General features: G+C 41.5%; 1 protein-coding gene across 2 annotated transcripts in view; it reads right to left on the bottom strand.

Annotated features, from left to right (window-relative positions):
* Positions 1–23,590, bottom strand: part of LOC140479765 (potassium channel subfamily T member 2) — a 723,557-nt gene that overhangs the window by 328,770 nt on the left and 371,197 nt on the right. For both annotated transcript variants that reach the window (XM_072573900.1, XM_072573901.1), the window contains exons 15-16: positions 18,450–18,558; positions 2,765–2,873 (exon numbers count right to left, since the gene is read on the bottom strand). In XM_072573900.1, the coding sequence (XP_072430001.1) occupies positions 2,765–2,873; positions 18,450–18,558 (218 nt within the window). The remainder of the gene's footprint in view (positions 1–2,764; positions 2,874–18,449; positions 18,559–23,590) is intronic.

The raw sequence follows: 23,590 nt of genomic DNA, 5'->3' as shown, positions 1-23,590 counted from the left end.
TGCACCTGCACACTTACTTTCAGTGACTAGTGTGTGAAGACATCCAGGTCTCATTGAACATTCCCATCTCTCAATTTACAGCCATGCAAAGAATGATCTGCCTTCCCATTTTTGCTACCACAGTGAAAAACCTCACATTTATCCACATTCCCCTGCATTTACCATATATTTTCCCACTCACTCAGCCTGCCCAAATCACACTGTAACATCTCTGCATCCTCCTCACAAGTCACGCTTCCACCCAGCTTTGTGTCTTCTGCAAATTTTGAAACGTTACATCGAGTTCCCTCATCTAAACCATTAACAGACTATATTTTTTAGCTGGCACTTTCACGTACTTCCATAATACATCCATGGTATTTTCCACTAAACGAAGCATTTTGGGCTGACCTTTGGTCAAGAAAGGTGCTATATAAATGCAAGTCTGTCTTTTTTGGATCAGTAACAAATTCCAGTGACTCACAGGACCATTTAATCAATTGTAAATTGTGGTTCTGTTCGCTGAGCTGGGAATTTGTGTTTCAGACGTTTTGTGCCCTGTCTAGGTGACATTCTCAGTGCTTGGGACCCTCCTGTGAAGTGCTTCTGTGATCTTTCCTCCGGCATTTGTAGTGGTTTGAATCTGCTGCTCACAGTTCCAGCTGTCGCTGCAGTGGTATTGGGTCCAGGTCAATGTGCTTATTGATTGAATCTGTGGATGAGTACCATGCCTCTAGGAATTCCCTGGCTGTTCTCTGTTTGGCTTGTCCTATAATAGTAGTGTTGTCCCAGTCGAATTCATGTTGGCTACTAAGGATAGCTGGTCGTGTCGTTTCGTGGCTAGTTGGTGTTCGTGGATGCGGATCGTTAGCTGTCTTCCTGTTTGTCCTATGTAGTGTTTTGTGCAGTCCTTGCATGGGATTTTGTACACTACATTGGTTTTGCTCATGCTGGGTATTGGGTCCTTCGTTCTGGTGAGTTGTTGTCTGAGAGTGTCTGTTGGTTTGTGTGCTGTTATGAGTCCTAGTGGTCGCAGTAGTCTGGCTGTCAGTTCGGAAATGCTCCTGATGTATGGTCGTGTGGCTTGTCCTTTGGGTTGTGGCATGTCCTCGTTCCGTTGTCTTTCCCTTAGGCATCTGTTGATGAAATTGCGCGGGTCTCATTCGATGTAACGACACTGTTCACCTCTATCGACAAAACCCTAGCCAGAGAAACAATAGCCAACCTGCTGGACATACAGTACAGACAACAGACATTGAATCTATCAACAAAAACGGCATACTCAAACTACTAGACCTGTGCCTCACAACACACTTCACATTCAACAACCAAATATATGAACAAATCAACGGCACACCCATGGGCTCACCCATCTCTGAACTCATAGCAGAAGCAGTAATGCAAAGATTAGAACAAACAGTCTTACCGCAAATTCAACCCAAACTCTGGGTCAGATATGTGGATGACACCTTAGTAATCATTAAAAACACAGAAATAGAGAACACACACCGGATCCATCAATGCCACACTCACAGGAATCCGATTCACGAGAGAGGAAGAAAAGGACAACCGATTCCCATTCCTAGACATGATGGTACAGAGAACACCTAATGGAGAATTCACCACAAAGGTTTACAGGAAAGCCACACACACAGACCAAGTCCTAAACTATGAAAGCAACCACCCCAACACACACAAAAGAAGTTGCATCAAGACACTATTCAAAAGGGCCACAGCACACTGCAGTACACCAGAACTGCAAAAAGAGGAAGAAGAACACCTCTACAAGGTATTTGCCAAAAACTGATACCCCCGCAATTTCATCAACAGATGCCTAAGGGAAAGACAATGGAATGAGGACATGCCGCAACCCAATAGCCAGACTACTGCGACCATAGAACTAATCATAGCACACAAACCCAACAGCCACTCTCAGACAACAACTCACCAGAATGAAGGACCCGATAACCAATGTAGTGTACAAAATCCCATGCAAGGACTGCACAAAACACTACATAGGACAAACAGGAAGACAGCTAACGATCCGCATCCATGAACACCAACTAGCCAGGAAACGACACAACCAGCTATCCTTAGTAGCCACACGCAGATGACAAACAACATGAATTCGACTGGGACAACACTACTATTATAGGACAAGCCAAACAGAGAACAGCCAGGGAATTCCTAGAGGCATGGCACTCATCCACAGATTCAATCAATAAGCACATCGACCTGGACCCAATATACCGACTACTGCAGCGGACAGCTGGAACTGACAACCGGAAGCGGTAGATTCAAACCACTAAAATGCCGGAGGAAGGATCTCAGAAGTGTTTCACAGGAGGCTCCCAAGCACTGAGGATGTCACCTAGACAGGGGACGAAACGTCTGCAACACAAATTCCCAGCTCGGGGAACAGAACCACAACAACAAGCACCCAAGCTACAAATTTTCGCACAAACTTTGAATCAATTGTAAAGCTTTGGCAATGGAAGTAATAAAAATAGTAAGAGTACTCCTTGTTGATTTAAGAGTTCTAAGGTATTTGGAATCTCTTCCAAGGTGTAAGCATGACCAGAGTACAGTGTTAATTTAAAAGCTGACATCACTGACGGTTCAACACTCCCTCAGTGGTGCACAACAAATTGTGCTTCACCCTAAATTGCATAATCATGTCTGGATTCAGGGCTCAGGTTAACTTGTATACTCAATAGTACGACATTCAGTCCAATACATTTGGGGGACAAACAAAGCTAATATTTCAAAAAAAGCTAGCACTTACTGTCCCCTGGAGGTATGAACCAGCAGAGTAATCAGTGTTGACGTGGCTGGACAGATGCAATTCAGTGCCAGCATGGCATATTTGAATTCCTCTTCACATACAACGTGATCTAAATAAAAGCACACATACAGATAGCTGAAGCGATGCAACTAAAACAGTATGAAATTGTATTCACATATTAGTCAACTGTCTAAACATTATATGAAAGATATATTTAAATTTCACCCATCAGTGAAGCACTTACTCCTCAATGCATTCCAAAAATTGTGAGTAGTAGCAGGGGTTTACTCAAGTGATCTCATTACTGATTGCACTGGAGCAGCAAAAGTGCAATCCCAAGTAACTAGTTACTTGGCCAACAAACTCAACTCTGACCATACGACAGCAAAGGGACGAGGGAGGTGATTCCAACTTGATAATACCTCCTTCACAGAAGCTACGTAAGTAAGCAGTTAAAATTATCCAAGTTATTTACTCACCCTGAAGCCACCTAGAATTGCTGGGACCAAGTTTAATGCCCATTAGAAGGTAACATCTATGGTACACTCTTCCAAAACTGTGGGTCTTTGGTCAAAATGCAAATCGAGGACCTATGAAATCACTGGGGGCTGACTATAATTGTACTTCTGATCTGAGTGGGTAAGTTCTAAAGTCATACAGGCAATTTTCTATAACGCAATAGTTGCGTTCTTGTGCAGACCTGTGTTATAGAAAAAGCATACTTTAGAAACAGCACTTAAAATGTTGGCATTGTAACTATGTTACAACCAATACATGTTTTAAAAGTTCATGCTTTAGAAACAGTGTCCCCAATTCGTTAATCGTGTTACAGCGAATTTGCTTAATGAAATGTGCATTTATAGCAGAATGACCTGTACTGGACTTTAATCATTGACTGATTCGCTTGCCCCAAGTCCTGCCATACCTGCTGAGTTTCTCAACCCTTTCCACTTTTATTCCAGATCTCCAGCATCCCACAGTCCAATTGCCTTTATCTGTGACTTACCTGTCAGGCTGAATACAGTTGGAAATTTGAAGATGCCCAAACCACTTACTTAACTTCTGTGGCAAGCAGAATCAAAAAAGTTCTTTCAAGTCTCCAATGGCCATGTTGATTCAGGATTTCTGCATATTTTCTCCCAAAATTAAGGGAAGTCTCAAGTAAAGTTCTTTATTGGTTTTGTACAGCCAATCAGTTACCCAAGCAGTAGTGATCTCCCGATCAGGGGACTGGTAGGTTAACTGTTAAAATCTCTTTGTTACTGTTTAAAGATCACAGCTTACAGCAACCGGTGAGGAAAGGTAAACTGGCTTTCTCTTACATCCAATTGGTTTACACCAGAGTGAAAAACACACTATCTACCCTTGCAGCTGTCCAAAAGCTTTTGCCAGTATTGTTAATACCCACAAGCTTTTCAGCTACTAAAATGTCAAACGCATGGGTGTCATCAGGCTGATAGCATTTGGTATCCACAACCAGTCACAATTCCACAAACCAATCAGTGGCCTGCTGTCAGCCAAATTTCACTTTGTACACACCCCATGGTGTGGGCCCATGTCCAAATCACTGCCCATTGCTTGAACAAAGCAGCAGTGCAAACACAACTTCCAAGGAGTTTCAGTCACTTGCTTTTTAGAAGTACAGCAATTCCTTCCTCTGTGCTTGGTTTAAAAAGTTCTTTCTCCATCTCAGAGCACATTCAAAAATATAGAAAAATGAAAACAAATATTGCCTTTACAGTGTAGCATGAGAAAACACTACACATATAAATTTCTGTATGTGATATATTAGAGCAATTACCTTTCTATAGATCATAACAATGGAAACTGCGTGAACAATAAAAACAGCCCACTGAACTACTATTAGGTCAACTATCCAAATTAATAAAACAACAGCATGCAAAATGAAAGAATATTTGTAATAAGAAAAGGTTTGCCTGATGGACTGACACAATAAGACATTTATTTTTATGGTATATTGCTGACTAAGAATCTAATTTCTGCAGATAGCACTTTACTAATGGTAGCAATAATGAATAACCAGTGTTTTTACTCCAATTTTACTTCGGAACTACCTTATGGCAGACCAGACAATGGTATCAATGAAAAATAAGGAAATACAAAACTCATCTGATGAGTTTTCCTTGATTAAATGCAAAACCAATAAGTCACAGTGAGGAGGGAAAGGGTACAGGGCAGGTGAGGGACCAAAGCATGTTGAAAACTTTACATTGTGATAACGCTGCTCATTTAGCAAGGTTATGCTGCCCTTGGCTTGTTTTTCCAGAGAGGTTGTAAAAGCTGCGATTCCGAAAAGTCTGGCTTTTGAAGGGTTTTTGGGCCAGTTTCATTGGATTTAGGACCATTTGGTGCAGCCATTTTGGCATGAGCAATTTGGCGCGGCATGTTTGGCGCAGCCTATTTTGCTGCAGACCCATTTAGGTGCAGAACTATTTTGGCGCAGATATACGGTAGTCAGCAATGAAAATCAACATAATAGTACAATTATTAAATGGGTAGTTTCCAGTGGTTTGTAGTTATTATTAAAATAACTAGTCATCAAAGAAAAACAACTGTAGAGGGAACTTTACAAGTGATTAACGAGTGCCTAGAAAATTTGTCGGAAGCTTGCCAAGGAACGATGCCTAACAACAGAGCACTGAAGAAAATGGTTTGTAGGACAAGGAAAGAAATTGGTGCTTACCCAGTAAATCCAAGAAATTTAGAAGAACTTGTAACTCCAGATAGCTTTAAAACATATTCTGTTAATGAATATAATGAAGACCAATTTTTACTAGCCGACAGCAGTAGCACCACCTGCAGAATTATTACATGTGGAAGAAAAAGGGATGCCGAGTTTCTGAAACAATCAAAAAAGTTATATGTTGATGGAACATGCAAAATTTCCCTACCTCTATTTTCACAAGTTTATGTTATTTTAGGGGAAATACATAAAGATGTGTTCCCACTGTTGTATGCTTTACTACCAAATAAGTTGTGAACAACATATGATAAATTATTTGAAATGGTTCTGGAAATACAGCCTGAATGCCACCCTGACACTATCAACTGTGACTTTGAACTTGTACATCTCGTAGCGGGGCACAATATTGCGTTGAAATTAAAGAAATTCAGGGAATTTAACAGTTTATATTTTCTTTTTTTTTAGAAATTTAGAGGAACCACTGTTAAGAGCGGACTAATCATAGACTAAGTGCAGGTGATACAGAAATGACTACAAACCACTGGAAACTACCCATTTAATAATTATACTATTATGTTGATTTTCATTGATGACTACCGTGTACCTGCGCCAAAATGGGTCTGCAGCAAAATAAGCTGCGCCAAACAAACCGTGCCAAATCGCTCAGGCCAAAATGGCTGTGCCGAATGGTCCCACTCCGGGTTTCATTATAGTTAACAGGTACTGCCTCAGGCAAAGTTAAAAAAAACACTTGTACAGAGGAGTGGCCAGTTCTCCCAGCTTGGCTTTTCCCTGATTTGATGTGGTTTTTGGCAATCCGGTTATTCACTGAAATCAGTCAGGCAGTTTTGAGGCTGCTGATCTAAGAAACAGCTACATGGAAGAGGGTGCTCCATGCTGCCATCTCTCACTCTCACTCTCTCTCTCCTGTAAGACCCTGTGTTTGATTTTACCTTTTGTGCCAAGAGGTGTTTATGGGGATTGTTGCAAGTATTTGTAACAGCATCATTGAGTTGGGACAATCTGCTCGGTTTTCGGATAGGTTAAGTTATTCTGTATTAGAACATAGAACATAGAAGAATACAGCGCAGTACAGGCCCTTCGGCCCTCGATGTTGCGCCGATCAAAGCCCACCTAACCTACACTAACCCACTATCCTCCATATACCTATCCAATGCCTGTTTAAATGTCCATAAAGAGGGAGAGTCCACCACTGCTACTGGCAGGGCATTCCATGAACTTACGACTCGCTGAGTGAAGAACCTACCCCTAACATCAGTCCTATATCTACCCCCCCCCTTTAATTTAAAGCTATGCCCCCTTGTAATAGCTGACTCCATACGTGGAAAAAGGTTCTCACTGTCAACCCTATCTAACCCCCTAATCATCTTGTACACCTCTATCAAGTCACCCCTAAACCTTCTTTTCTCCAATGAAAACAACCCCAAGTGCCTCAGCCTTTCCTCATAGGATCTTCCTACCATACCAGGCAACATCCTGGTAAACTTCCTCTGCACCCGTTCCAGTGCCTCCACATCCTTCCTATAGTATGGCGACCAAAACTGCACACAATATTCCAGATGCGGCCGCACCAGAGTCTTATACAACTGCAGCATGACCTCAGGACTCCGGAACTCAATTCCTCTACCAATAAAAGCCAGTACACCATATGCCTTCTTCACTGCACTATTTACCTGGGTGGCAACTTTCAAAGATCTGTGGACATGGACACCAAGATCCCTCTGCTCTTCCACACTACCAAGTATCCGACCAGTAGCCCAGTACCCCATCTTTTTGTTACTCCTACCAAAGTGAATCACCTCACACTTACCCACATTGAACTCCATTTGCCACCTTTCTGCCCAGCTCTGCAGCTTCTCTATATCCCGCTGTAACCTGCCACATCCTTCCTCACTGTCTACAACTCCTCCGACTTTCGTATCATCTGCAAACTTGCTCACCCAACCTTCTAACCCTTCCTCCCGGTCATTTATAAAAATGACAAACAGCAATGGTCCCAAAACAGATCCTTGCGGAACACCGCTAGTGACGGCACTCCAAGATGAACCTTTGCCATCAACTACTACCCTCTGTCTTCTTCCAGCCAGCCAATTCCTAATCCAAACCTCCAACTCACCCTCAATGCCATATCTCTGTATTTTCTGCAGTAGCCTACCATGGGGGACCTTATCAAACGCCTTACTAAAATCCATATATACCACATCTACTGCTTTCCCCTCATCTACCTCCTTAGTCACCTTATTCTGTTCTCTCTCGTTTGTGTTTCATTTGGTAATCTTGTAACTAAATTTTGATTTGTTTAATACGAAGCGGTTTGACCAGCTGCATCCCTCCTGGAATATCCGAGTTACACCTGCTTAAAACAACTAGAAAAGTTAGGTTCTGGACTACGTTCATGAAATGTTTTGAGGGGGTCTGGCCTGGTTCAAAACAACATCAAAATAAAGCTTTAAAAAGTGAATATTCAGTACAGCAGAGGGCATGAAGAAACTGTTTTAGAACAACAAAGACTGAAGACTGGAATTAGAATTAGAATTCCTACAGTGTGGAAACAGGCCTTTTGGGCCAACAGGTCCTAACCGCCCCTCTGAAGATTATTCCACCCAGACCATTACCATACATTTCCTCTGACTAATGCACCTAATCTATACATCCCTGCACCTTGGACAATTTAGCATGGCCAATTCACCTGACCTGCACATCTTTGGACGAAGGGAGGAAACCGGAGCTCCCAGAGGAAACTTGTTCAGACACAGGGAGAATGTGCAAACTCCACACAGACAGTCACCTGAGGCTGTAATCGAACCCATCCCTGGTGCTGTGAGGTAGCAGTGCGAACCACTGAGCCACCATGTGCGATCTCAGCTGATTGAGTCGAAGAAGTTGTGACTTCTGTTATGGACCAGGCCAGAATCCCTCAATGTATTTTAAGAAGGTAGCCTAGACCCTAACTTTTCTTATTTTAAAGGCAGATGTGAAGTGGATATTCCAAGTGTGATGCAGCTGGTCAAACCACTCAGTTTTAAGCAAAACGGAATTAATTTAAACACTACAGTTCAAACATGAACAAAATAAAAGCGAAATTCAGAAAAACAACTGTTGGAAAACTTTACTGACCCAACACAGCAACTTAACTAAGACTCTGTTCCAATCCATAAACACACCCCTTGGCAAAAAGGTAAATTCAAACACATGTTCTTCCAGGCAGAAGGGAACAACTTCCAAAGAGATTTCAGAGAAAACAAACAGTCAGGAACAATCTGCTAAAGCATGAAACCTTTCTGGACTGCAGCAGCTTGTGAATGCTACAGCTAAACCAAACTAGAACAAACCTGAACTGGGAGAACTGGCCACTCCCCTGCCATTGTTAAACTGGACACTTCCACACCTCTGCTTTTACGATCTCTCTTGAAAAAAAACCAAGGACAAAATAACTTTTTTAAAGTGACAGCAGCATTATGCTTCATGTGACTTGAATGCAAAATTTAATTTGGCCCCCTACAGGCTGAAAAGCCAGGCGAAGAGCATCTGTTGGACACAGGGTTTCTTAAGAGGAAGGACTCCACCCTGCCCCTAATCCACAAACAGGCCTCCAGGCAAAATAGTTCAGAGAAGTTTCACGTGGCTAATTCCGAAGAATGAGGGGACTGTCTTATGAAGAAACATTAAGCATAGTAAGCCTATATTTATTGGTGTTTAAAAGAAAGAGGTGATTTTACTGGAACTTGAAGGACTGCAAGGGCGTTGACAGAGTAAATACTGGGAGGATATTTCCACAAGGGACATAGTTTCAAAATATGGGATCTACCATTTTAGACAGAAATGAGAAAGAGTTTCTTCTTCAAGAGATTTTTTGATATATGGAGTTCTCTTCCACAGACAGCAGGAAAGACTGGATCATTCAATATATTGAAAGCATTGAGTCCGATGGAATTTTCTTTGACAAAGGAGTCAAAGGGCTCATGTGGGATGGATATACAGGTGCAGTAAAGACCACAATCAGATCAGCCATGATTTAATGAATGGCAGAGCAAGTTAGAGGGGCCAAATGGCTTACTCCAGCTCTCATTTCTTATGATGTTAAAGAAAAGGTCTATAAGTTGCTCTTAGCTGGCCAATTAAAGAAGACCAATTTGTGATTTGTCACAACCAGTTAAGGAGGGATAAATTGGGTCCCTCATTTCTACCTTCCCAGTTGGATGGATCAAGAGTTTAAGGTTTTTTGGCGTATGGTTATCCCTTTCTTGAATTAAAACATAAGTAATTAATTTTTAACTGTGACAGTAATGAAGCAATCACAAGTTTTTGTTGAGTTAAAGAAGGAAGAGGTGATTATCTGCTAACTCTGGAGAGATGGGGCGGCATGGTGGCTCAGTGGTTTCCACTGCTGCCTCACAGCGCCAAGGACCCGAGTTCAATTCCCGCCTCGGGCAACTGTCTGTGTGGAGTTTGCACATTCTCCCCGTGTCTGTGTGGGTTAAGGTGCTCCAGTTTCTTCCCACAGTCCAAAGATGCGCAAGTTAGGTGAATTGGCCATGCTAAATTGCCCGTAGTGTTAGGTGCAGGGGTGAATATAGGGGAACGGGTCTGGGTGGGTTGCTCTTCGGAGGGTCAGTGTGGACTTGTTGGCTGAAGGGCCTGTTTCCACACTGTAGGGAATCTAATCTAATCTAATCAGAGCTAAAGGTACAATGTCAAGCTAAAGGCCTTTGGACAATCTTAGACATAAACACACAAAGGTACAAAGTTGAAAGGAATAATGTTCAGTACGACGAGAAAATAAAACTTTGTGTAATTTTGAGGCCTTGGTCTCCTTGAGGAATAAGAGTGGGACCTAAAACCACTCTTGTACTGTTGATTTCTGAAATGATCGGCAGTAAACAATATTGTGGTTATCTTTTAAGTTCTCATTTCCTGATTTTGCTTTTTAGTGTTGTCACCAGGCTTTAATGCTTGATAGAGAGCGGGAGTGGAAGAGGAAGAGAAACAGAGGTCTTTCCAGCCTGCTTCAGTGCTATACTCAAAAATTCATCTCTTTTGCTTTTGCCAACGGAGTCCTCAAAATTGTATGTGCATCCCATGTCTGTGGGAGTTAAGTTTTCAGGCTTGATAATTGTAGGCAAGGCACTAGCTTCAGCATATGGAGATTCCCACATTGGTGTAGAGAGTAGAATGCCTTCTCACACTACCTAAGGGAGAGGTTTTCTAGCTAGTTCCATCACCCTTGGGCATAAAGTTATCTTCTGCTCATGCTTTTATTTATTTATGCATAGAAGTTTCATGACACATAGCCAGCCTGCATGCTCAAATTATAGTCGTGGCCATTTTTAGTAAGTACTTTTGGTCCTTTGGTAAAAATCATTTTAGTCCATTAAAGACATTAAGTCCCATGTATTGAAATGGATAAAGGAATTTACATCTTAATAATCTATACCATTATGACACATTAAATTACACACCCCCACCCCCAGCAATTTCACTGAATTTAGGCCACTTCCAGTCCCGAAGAGGGGATCAAAGAGTCCAGTCACCTGCTCCAGGGATTCTTTTATCAACAAACTCCGAAAAACAAAAGAACATTGTTCTTCCAGTTTCAAGAGTTTGATGGAGCATTGTAATTTATATGTAATTTTACTGCAGTGTTTGACTATAGGGTTCTATCCTGCAACGGCATGTTGCCAATTTTTGATCAGCATTGCTTAAGGAGGGGCATGGGGTTTATAAGGAATCATGGGGTTAATAACTGGGTTATGTGAGGGATGAGGGTTTGACAGCCTGTCATTCATTTTTAAAACCAGTCCAATATCTCAGGAAACTATCTCAGGATATCTCAGACCTCACTGCCTGTCGGCCTACCCATCTGCCCACTTATTACTGCCTTGGATTTGCCTCCTGAGGAATCTGGTCCATCTCCCAGCCTCCACTTTCTCCAGGAAGTTTAAAAAAAACGTAGCTGGGAGCACATTGAAAAAAGACAAGTCTGCCAGGTCAACTTGACTTTCCCTCCTCCCCATTAAAGTCCAACCCAATGTGTTTAATGGTTTTCAATGGAAAGTCAATCAAGATAACCTTACAAATGTATTTTCTTATAAATATCTGCATAGTTATCTATATTTAACCGAGTTATTAATTGATAATTATTAATTTATACTATGTCCTGCCAACAGGCCTTTGAGTTAATGCTCACCTTACCTTCTTTATCAAATCTATAAATCAGCCTATTCACATACTTCATGTTGCATCTGTTCCTAAAATGTGCTGCTGACATTTTATTTGTGCTATCAACATGATCACCAATTTACATTTCAGTAAAATTGCTCAACTTCACCCCACCTCAGTTCACTTGCTGCTAGAACCCTCACTTTACTTCTAGACTTGATTATTTCAGTGCACTCATTATATCACCAATAAATTGGAGGTCATCCAAAACTCAGCTGCTGATTGGCTCCCTGTCAGGCTGGATCGAATCCATATGCAAATACTTTGGCTCCAACAACAGGTCACAAAACCATCTGCTAGGCACAGAGTCAAGAGGGTGATGGATTATTCCCCACTTGCTTGATGACTGAAACTTCAACAACATGCAAGAAGTTTGGCACCATACAGAACAAAGCTGCCCACATAACTGGCATCACAGCTACCACATTCAACAATCACTCCCTGCACCATCAGTGCAAGATAACAGCAGTGTGTACCATCTAAAAGATGCACTTCACTAACTTTGCGAAAGAGCAAGAAACCTTGACCGGGGTCAAAGACTCAGGAGGCAGGCAGGAATCAGGTAGATGGGAGATGTTATTCCTATTCAAGCAATCACCAGTTCATGCAGGAAGAGGGGCAAACATCTTCCCCAAATCTGGCCTTGACGAGAGAACAGTTGTTCCTTTAATCTTTGGCTCAGATCGGAAGAGCGATCAATGACACTCTGGTTTTTTCACAGTGAAATATAGCAGTTTTTATACAGTACGGTAATCACATACAACGTGGTCACTGTATCTGTCCCTTTATTTTATACATCCAAATCTATGAAACACCTAATCAATGTTCGGCATTCCTATGAACAGTCTCAGGTTCCCATGATCTCATGGTGGCTAACGGACATTGTCATTGTCAGGCCTTGGGATATTTCTACACATCCTATTAATTCACATTTCAAAATTTCGGTATGTGCCCAGACTTGCATATCTCTCAGGACTACTTGAATTCTGTTGCCCCTTGTATTCCTTTGCTATCTCTATCAAATTCTGTTCCTCCCCATATTTTCCCACTGTCTCCTTTATATTTACATTTATAAAAACAGTTGGTTCTAACTAACTGCTATAAGATTCATAACATTAGTTTCTATTATAAAGGTAATTATACGTAAAGTTTTATAGCTACTGCTACTGTTAGCACTTCTTAGTTAACGAATTGCGAGCACTTTATTCTGTACAGGACATGCCAGACATCTTTTTCAGTAAGAAGGAAAACATTTTCTGAGACAAATTAACTTTCATATCTATGTTTGAATGTTTCTCCTAATGCTTCTAATATATTTTAGTTATATATGTGTATCTATAATTACACTGAAATCTATCTCTGCAATTGTCTGAAGAATCTTTAACTAGAAGCTATTTCTTAACACTGTAAATTACTTAAAAGAAACAAGTGATTACTAGAAGGTAACTTTAGCTGTCATTTTCACAGCTGCACAATGAGTTAGGCTGGCTGTCTCATGGACTGAGACTAACTGGCGCTGTTCACCTAATGGGGCAACATCCTTTCATAAATAAGGCTTGAATGAATCATTTGACATGGTTTAATGAACTTGTGCCTATCCATATACATCCTCCTATTGAATTGTCTCTGTCAGATGTTTGTGCAGGATCTCCCATTCATCTTGGAGTAGCCCTATTCAAAGGTACCATTGTGTTTCATTTAAATGCTGGAGCAGGCATTTAATTCTGTTTATTACTTGCCTGCCATTTTGTGCCTTTCAAATATGGGCAGACCTTACATCCTCCAAAATTATCTCCCAGCTCCTAACAATTACCATCTAGAAGGACAGCGGCAGCAGATGTATGGGAACACCAATTCCTGCAAATTCCCCTCCAAGTCATACACGATCCTAACTGGGAATTAGATCTCCAATCCTTCACTGCTGCTGGATCAAAATCCTGGAACTTCTTTCCAAACAACATTGTGGGTCTAAGGGCTGCAGCAGTTTAAGAAGGCAGCTCACCACCACATTCTTTAGGGCACTTAGGGGATGGGTAATAATCACTGGCCTAGCCAGTGAATCCCACATCCCATGAACAAATTAAAAATAGCAACATTGTGCATTTGAAATTCTGATCCATGTTTTCAAATCCCTCCATGGCCTCACTCTTCCCAATCTCTACAGTCTCCTGCAACCCAATAACCCTTCCAAACATCTGCACTCACCTTATTCCGATCCATTGTGCACTCCCTATAATAATTGCTTCATCATTATTGGCCTCCAGTTGCATAGAAAGACTCCATAAACAGCAGCATGGATTGACCAGATAATCAATGCTTCGTGGTGTTAGATAAGTGATAGCCAATGGGTCAGAACACCAAGGAGAACTGTCCTGCTCTCTTTCAAACAGGATCACAATACAGTTGCAAAGGTAAAAGGGATTTATGTTCAAAAAACTTTTTCAGATTTTCACCTGAAAGATGGTGCCTCAAATAATGCAGCATCCCTCAGTTAAACAGTGTACCTAGATTTTCAGCTCTAATTCGTCGCCTCATTATAGAAAAGATGTGGAATCTCTAGAAAGGGTGCAGAGGAGATTTATCAGGATGCTGCCTGGACTGGAGGACATGTCTTATGAAGAAAGTTTGAGGGAACTAGAGCTTTTCTCATTGGAGCGAAGAAGGATGAGAGGTGACTTCTTAGAGGTGTACGAAATGATAAGAGACATAGATAGAGGGGATAGCCAGAGACTTTTTCTCAGAGTGGAAATGGCTATCATGAGGGAGCATAATTTTAAGGTAATTGGAGGAACGTTTAGAGGAGATGTCAGAGGTAGGTTCTTTACAGAGAGTGTGGTGGGTGTGTGGAATGCACTGCCAGCAGTAGTAGTAAAGTCAGATACATTAGGGACATTTAAGCGACACTTGGATAGGCACATGGATGATAGTAAAATGATGGGTATGTAGGTTAGTTTGATCTTAGAGTAGGATAAAAGGTTGGCACAACATTGAGGGCCAAAGGGGCTATACTGTGTTCTTTAACTTCTGAAATTGGGCTTTAAATGTCAGCCTTTTGACTCAGAAATGCATGTGTTATCTTTAAATCCCAGAGAAGAACTATACCTGAGTTCACTCGTGAATTTGTACATTTGGTGACTCATTTATATTACATCTTGATATTATCTTTACAAAGAAATATTGAAGGAAAAAGGCTGTAAACTGAGTCTAATTATGTTTGGCCAATTTTCTGTTAAACAAGGGTTTTGGAGGGATTTTCACTATGAGAACTAGCCAGTTTTCTCACCGTATCTCAGCAGACTCAGTTCATTAACCAGCCTTGTAGCACCCTCTCATCTTATTCTATTCCCATCGGACCACGGGTGGCTCACTGAACAACTGACTACTCAGCAGCTATCTCAGCACTGATCAACATCACTAGCACTGATGCCAACTTCAAAAAGCCTGTTGTGCACAGTGATAAGCTGTATTCGTCCAGAGCTTCCCAGTACAGTTCCTGGCATTTGTTCTGGACTGTGGCACTCAAGGATACCGGCACAAAATTGGAGGTCCTACTGGATGAGTGGTGCACAGTGTGGGATGCCTTCCATTCCCCGGACCAAAAGAGGAGGGCATAAACCCCAGATCTCTCCAAACCGGTCCAAAGTTGTTTGCATTCCCATACCCCCCCCCCCCCCCCCCCCCCACCTCTACAGTCTCAGCCATCTGGAGGAAGTGTTGGGAGAAGGTCCTTCTGCCTCTGCCAGCATTTGTGTAACCAACCTCTCTCTCACACCTTACACTCACTCCATCTCTATCCACCTCCCACTAAGGCTCATGCTCTACTCTCACTATTGACCCAAACATCTTCCCTCACTTACTATCACCCAACCTAACCCCTCCCCCACCCTGACACCACTAACCCCTGCGTGCCCTCTGCACTGCCTACTCATTGTTCAGGCCACCTCCCACCTGCACCAAATGTAAAAGCTGCACCAGCCATTTCTTCTCCCTTAATATCAGGGTCTCTTTGTCTCTCTCATTCCAGATGGAAAACAATACAAAAAAAGTGACAGAGAGTCAAGACCAGTATTGGCTGCCCAGATTCAGCTCCTTGGCCCTTAAATGGATAGCATCCTGGCTCTGCCCTCTCCACTTGGCTGACTGACTGTGCCCAAGCCCCTGGACTGGTATCAGAGGTTGCTTTTGACCTATAGTGCCAGGATACCCTGACTGAAAACTATCTCCCCGGACCTGACTGAGGACTGCAGACCACCATGTCAAACTTCTGGCTTTGGGTTGCGCTAAGTGGTGAGGCAGTAAAGCAGTACTGAGCGCTTGGTATCTCTTACTGAGGGGAGGTAAAGCACAGGAGGGCAAGACAAGGCAATGTAAGCGAGTGTCCAGGTATACTCAGAGTGATGTGATGGAGAGAAGTGAGCAAACAGCCTGGAGATGCAGCCTGGTCCAGTCCATGAGCTGTGTCCATTTTCCTGAGTGTACAGTGTTCTGACAGCTACATTGCAACACAGGAGCATCCAATAAGTGCACTACATATGGGCGATGAGGGTTCTTTGAGACTGGCATATGCCCTATGCCAGGGTCTGTGGATGCAGGGTGACATGTGGCTGGTGTCCTGAAAGGCCTGCTGTCCAAAACTGAGACCTTTGGAGAAAGCAACGAGTTGGAGTCGCCAGATACCTACTCTGATTCCCGTGTTGAGAGTCCTCCAAGTCATAGAGTCATAGAGATGTACAGCATGGAAACAGACTCTTCGGTCCAACCCGTCCATGCCGACCAGATATCCCAATCCAATCTAGTCCCACCTGCCAACACCCGGCCCATATCCCTCCAAACTCTTCCTATTCATATACCCATCCAAATGCCATTAAATGTTGCAATTGTACCAGCCTGTTTGTTTGGTGCATTTGGTAAGATAAGTTCAATATTAATGAGGCAAGTCCATGCTGATAATTGTTCACAAGCAATTACTGCCTTGAAGTAGAAGCCCATCCCTGCTTAGCAAGAAACCCACTTCAATGCTGGACAAATGCATAAAGATGCAGCTAGATATTCCCAACATCGAGGAAGGCCTCACTGGACTGATGCTGCCACAAATCTCCCCATAACCCATGTGATTAAAGATTCCCTGAAAGATTCTGCCTAATGTCAGCTATCCAGGTCTGAAGAGACTTGTTTCCAATTTATTGTCTTTGGGGTCTATTGCTTACTTCATTATTCCAGCACTCAATTTCTTAGCCTCCTTTTACATGCTCATCCTTTCACTATCTAATTTTACTCCGACTGATTCATTGACTAAGTGACCTTTGCTCAACAGCAATTACCCACCTATACAGATTAAGTTGCAGTGAAGAAGGCTGAGTTCCCATCAGTCAATACAAACTGAAGTAAAACAACGAGCCTGGGTGGAAGGGGCTTCTGAGGTTTCCACATCAACTGTAGGCTGGTCTGGTTTCACTGAAGGTATAATGAGCAAGTTATATTCTCTGCTGCAACATAGATATAGCACAAAGCTCTGAAACAGCCCTTCCTGTTACTATGTCATTCAGCTTTCATACAACAGAATTCTTCAAGGTAACGGCAGAGGACATCTGCAGAATAAGCCAATCTATGGACTATTTCAGCGTGAAACATGCGACTGATATCACATTTGCCAGGGGAAGCATCATTAACGGTTTTCTCACGGAGAAACCAAGTGAAGAGTACAGGAAATGTTTATCGATCATAAAGACATCTCAAGGGCACAATTCATCATTCACATCTTACAATTAAGACAATGCCTTCCCATTCAGAAAAGGATCCCACTCAGTTCACAATTGCCAGTTTCAGGTACTATTCTACATGTAAGCGTTCATTATCCATGGTCCACCCACAAGGTTTACAATCTGATGTAAACATGCAGACGAAAATAAATTTGCTTCAAACTAACTGGATAAGCATTCTAAACAAAATGTTTGAAACTATTTTTGATGTTTCCCAGCTGAAACCCCAGTGTAACCAAGGAAAAATACCATGATTCAATACTATATAAATCCAACAAATTAATGAGAATGAAGACTTCAGGTTTGGAATTATTAAACTGAATTTCAATTTTGTGCCAAGAAGGTTCCCCATTTGGTCACCATTTTTGTGTATATATACTTTGTACCTATAATGTAGATATATATTATTGTACTTGGCATTCCCCTTCAGCAACTTAACATCTAAATCCAAACATTTAACACTACTGCAAAATCAATTGCAAATATAATCTTTTTGAAAGAGTCATTGTCCAAGCTGTTCATTTTGCTCACAAATGGCACAGTATGCCTGTAGATGACACTGAATTTGAAGAGACATCAGAAGTCCCTGTTGACAGGTCTGCTAAACATATGTAGGCAGCTGTATGTCAGATGAATGCCAAAAGCCATTACTCTACAGCCCATAGTGAACTTTGGACTACTGTAATCCTTGCATATGATACCATGTCAAAAATGTTGTGTGGCTCTTTTCCCCTCTGGAGTATCTCACGTACTCCATACTGTGCGCATGTGTCACATTTTCTGTTCAAATCGTTAGTTGCAATAATTTGGAATCACATAGTTGAAACAGTGCATCACATATCAAAATCAAGCAACAAATCTAAAGTTAAAACATACTTCTGTCAGGGAAAAATTACTGATTAAAGTTATCAACTCATCCACCAGAAGTTCTTCATTGTTGGGTGAGTAGCATCTTACTGTTCTATTTCGCTAAACAAGTTACCTGCGAATTTGACATGGAATTTATTCTCAGGTTTCAGTATCTGAACGTAGAGGGGACACTTTGGTGCAAAGTCTTTGACAGCCCATGCTCTCAGGATGGTTTGATGATCCTGGGTTAAAATACAACAAAAATACATCTTATTTGATGATGGGAATCGATGTGAGAAGATGAAATGGAAGACAATTATGACATGTAAGGGCTGACACTAATAACGAGCTAAATGCACAGAAACACATATGTGACCTAATGCACAGGGAGTTACAACTAAATGTAGTCTTCACATCAATCTTACTGTTAACCTGATACATCCTCAGTTCCACTGTTGAAGGAGTTAATTTACACAAAATTAATTGCCTCTGTTGAGAGTCTATTATTAATTCCTCTGGGATAACTTTCTAAAAATATCCTCTCTCATGTCAAGGCTACTTAAACTATTGGAAGCAAACCAATTTATTGATGTAGAAAGCAGTCAGTGAAAGGGAAGTAATGTGAGTTTTGAGAAAACATGTATTCCAAAATTCCCGTTAATTTAACTGAAAGGACAAGTATTCAGAGATTAAATAAATTTGTGTTCATGATAAACCAAAATGTATGTTGGCTTGGGCAACCAATCATCTATGGATTTTCATCCTTGCTGCAGTTCTAACACCTTTGAAATGGACAAAAATTTAACAGCATGATTTCTATAGGCACAAGAGCTTTGGGTTGATCTCTTGTTTAGAATGACTGGAAAATTATCATTGACACCAATATCTTCCCACTGGTACTCTGTCAAAAATCTATCTGAAAATACTCATAGCTAGAGTCGCAACTTTGGAAATAGGATGTAAATAAATTAATCTTTTTCAAGATGGGAGCGAGGGAGTTGAGAAGTGGAAAAAAACTTTGGGAAGTGCTCTTTCATTCCTGTTACAAACAAAATAGATCCTTAATAGCTAACATTTGCCAATGCTTTAAGCATGTGAAAATTAGAAACCAATTTGGAAAACATTAAGTTGAGATTGTGTTTTTAACATGCTACTGTCACTGTTTTGCTAATAATATTACATTGAATGTAACAAACACATGGATCAAACAGATGATCATGGAACTAGACTTAAAACTATTATTTTGATGACCTTGAAAATTTAATAATAAGTAATTGATCTTAACTGTAACCCATTAAATCTGATAATTCCTCAAACAGAAAGGGTTGAACACAAATCAAAAGAGAAATGACTTTTAATGTAATGGAATTGGTCAAATATGTATTTATCAAATGCTGCATTCCTATATTAAGCCAAGCCTATCTGGCCAAATGTCCCTTCAGTACCCTCCAACAATTTCAGCTCAAAGACTCGAGTGTCTATTTCTTGGTGTGTAGCAAATCAAGTTCATCTGTCAATTTAGTCTTTTATTGAACTGCATTAATTCTAGTTTCTCAAACATTCCAATGTAAAATTCTTCTCTTCACATTGAAACTTCTTCCTGAAGGGTAGTAGCTTCCACTAATGGGGCAATCTTGAACAAGCAGTCGTAGTTACAGAATAAGGGGACACTCATTTAAAACTGAGATGTGAAGGAATTTCTTCTCCTAGAGGGCAGGAAATATCTGGAATTCTCGACGTCAGAGAATATTGGAGGCTGCGCCACAAAGTATTGAAAGAGGATTTGGGAAGGGCTTTGAAACACCAGGGAGTTGAAGAGCAGAATGAGCTGTCATAAATGAAGAGTTGAGACCTGGAGTGGGTCAGCTGTGACCTTGTTGAATGGCGGGGTCATCTTGAGGCACCAAATGGGCTCACCCTAGCTCCTACAGTTGTTGTCCGAAAACATCTCCTTCCTATCACCGTAGTACCCAGCATACAAATCCAGCAGCTACATCAGCATTCAACAACTTTCAAAACACCTTGATTAACAATCTCCAGGCATTTTACCATGAAATAAAACTGAAATCCTGAACAGCTATGGTGACCACCACTTTATTCGTAAAAGACATTATAATTAACCCAAGTTTAAAAACAGGAAATACTTGGCAGATATTGCAAAATGAAGTTAACGGGCAGAGTCTTGTGGCTTCTTAGAGTAGGGTGGTAGATGGCAGAGGACCCCAGTGTGTGTAAAATTCTTTTGAGGTCAAGGTCACTAGCTCATGGCGTTACTACCAATTTTATGCCTCCTCAAGCCATTAAACAGACCATTTACTGGTGGGGTAATTGAGGGTCTTAATTGGTCAAGGGCTTCACATCATTCCCACCCCACTGCAATTTTCCCATGACGTATGGAGGCCATGCTAAATGGGTAGCCTTAACACTCTTCACTTCTTCAGTTGAGTTTTTGGGCAAGGCTGGGGTACCTCCTTCACATCAGAGGCCTCACCCCCAAGGCTTCACCTCCTTGGCTCCCCCACACATCCCCAGTCTGTTCACCTGAGTCCCTTAATCCTCCTACCCAGAGCTGTTAGGCTGGTCCTGTGAACACCACTCCCACTGCTTACGTCACCATCTGGCTCTGGGCTCAGTAGCGGCCACCAGCCCAGCGGTGTTCCTGGCATCAGTGAGTTGATGGCCTTTGATTATGCTGACTGTTTTTGGAGGTCTTATATCCAGTCGTCTCTCGTCAGATGAGGCTGAACCAATTAAGCTCGACCTCATTACCTTCCATGCAGTTCTCCCATCCACACAGCCCTGTAAAATCCCTCTGCTAAATTAGTGTCCACCCACACCCCATGCTTTGCCCTCACATCACCAAGTATCTACTATAGGTGGATCTCAGAACCCAATCTAGATGATATAATGTTTTGAGTGTCCGCTGCAGAGTCCTTTTCTAAAAGTTTCAAGAAGCCCACTTACATTTCTTCATCTAAGGTAATCACTTATAACCACAAACATTGTTAAAGTGCTACAATAGGCTATAACAACAAACACTGGGATTCACCAAAATCCCAATTCAAAGAGTCTATAACAACTTGGAGCTGTCAAACAAACTATGAAATGGTATGCACTCTATTCTGATGATGGCAGGTTATGAAATCAGCCATGCTGCACTAATCCCATGATGGGAGCCCTCTGATCTAGATCTAGCGTGAAAAAGCCAGTAATTTTATTTTTAAACACTCTAGGCAGCTTTGCTTTCTCACATATTTAAAGGGCAGGACTCCTAAGCACCTACTTGTCAGCTTCCTTTGACAGTTTCTCTTGATACTCTTGACAGTTCTGTGTAGGTTCACAGTTACAAGGAGTTAATGTGCCTTTTACACATGCTCGTGCCTATTTTTAACAATCCTAAAGCATACAACCTCCCTCAAAGGTGTCCCAGGACCATGTTTATTGAGATACCTTACATCTCCAAAAGAGGACTCTGGTTATCCAACAAAAATTATAAAGCTCATCGTCTACAACTGACAAATGTTGCAAATTCTATACTTTGGTTGTGAAGCTCAGACAGGACAAGAGTTAAAAATCACACAACACCAGGTTATAGTCCAACAGGTTTAATTGGAAGCACACTAGCTTTCCAAAACAGGACAAGAGATAGCTGCTGATTTACGAAGATGGTAAGTGCTTCAAATTTTCAGCTTCCTGCACTGTTTCCACGCTGAAACTGCAGTCAACTATCTTTACATGCACTTTTAAAATCATAGTATTAAAAGTTTCTCTTTTATAGACGAAAAAGTCTTATAGCAAATACGTCTTATTGCTCCCAGCTCCCAATGGGTTTGAACTTCCCCATTTTGCTGAGTAGTGACTTCAAAAATCCAGCTCCAGGGGTGTCCTTTACCTTAAAGAGTTTTTAAAATCTACTAGCTATAGTAAATGATGGTTCTTCCACTCTGGTCTTGCCAAGATGAATCTCCTGGAGTCTGTGGATCATGTGGATATGTCTCTTTGACTAGAGACCATCTTCTCCTGAACCCAACTGCAGCAGACTGTGGGGCTGATTATAAACACAAAGAACTGCAGATGCTGGAAAGCAGAAGCAAAAAACAGGAAGTGCTGGAGAAACACAGCAGGTCTGGTGGCATTTGTGGAGGGGAATATCAACGTAAACCTCTGAGTCTAGCAACCATATATCAGACCGGCTGAGTTTCTCCAGCAGTTTCTGTTTTTGTTCAGAAATGATGTTTAGCTGTTTTAGACATCCACGCTTTTTTGTTGAATGCAATACAAAACCCCTCTGATCAGAAACAAAAAAAAATCTTGTCCAAGCATATTCACAATATTTCCACAGGGCCATTGGTGCTTTGAAAATTTTGAGCATCACATGACTATTGGTCCTGAGAAGAAAGTGGTGGCTTATCTACCATTGAAAGCAATAAGACAGCTGGAAGAACAATAGAGAGCCCCAAGAGGTGAAATGAAAGAGTATTCAACAAAACTGTAGACAGAGTAAACTGTACTGTGGTGAGACAGGAGGCAAATAAACAGCAAAACATTTGTCAGGACCCCAAAAAATATTAATCTAGCACAAAAGAAAAGCACTACCCAACAGCAAGCATTGGAAGGGATCACAGTCATGCTGGCAGGGTCAAGTATTATCAACAAGTTCCATGTCTGCAGTAGATACTGAACTGCGAAGCTTAATGAGAAATTGTTGCTGTTGACAACATTCAACACATATACAAGGCATGTGTAACTGATAATATCCTGAACTATGGTGCAGATTAAAAGATAATGACTGCCCCAGTGAAGCCGCACAGAGAATCAGGAAGCCTGGGATCACGCTTAATGCAAAGGCATTATGGAGGTGACAGAATGCCAATTCACTGGAATGATGCTCATTTCAGACTGAATCAAGAAGAGTCTTTAGAAAAGGATTGTTATCTTGGAGAAGAAAGCTCTGCAAGCCAAGGGAGTCAAGAAGTTCCCTTGGATTTGATCCATTAAACAAGCTCTTTCATACCTCACAGGCCAAAGCAAATGGCAAACCTATGGGAGCTAATGAAAGAAGATCCCGTGAAGCAAAGGTCAAAGTTACATGAGAGGAGCTTCAAAAAACTCAAAGCAGCCCTCGCATCTGTCATTTAAGACAAAGGTATACCTGTCACTCAAAGTCAATGCAGCTACATAAGTATGAGAACAGCTATGCATAAGAGGAAAGAATGAGTGCATGTGCATCCAAAGCATCAGCTGGAACCAGATTTGACAACATGGAAACAAAGC

The sequence above is a fragment of the Chiloscyllium punctatum genome, chromosome 7, assembly GCF_047496795.1.
Source record: "Chiloscyllium punctatum isolate Juve2018m chromosome 7, sChiPun1.3, whole genome shotgun sequence".
NCBI classification, from domain to species: domain Eukaryota; kingdom Metazoa; phylum Chordata; class Chondrichthyes; order Orectolobiformes; family Hemiscylliidae; genus Chiloscyllium; species Chiloscyllium punctatum.
Note: the sequence above shows the minus strand (reverse complement) of the source record. Positions and strands in the feature narration are given on the sequence as shown.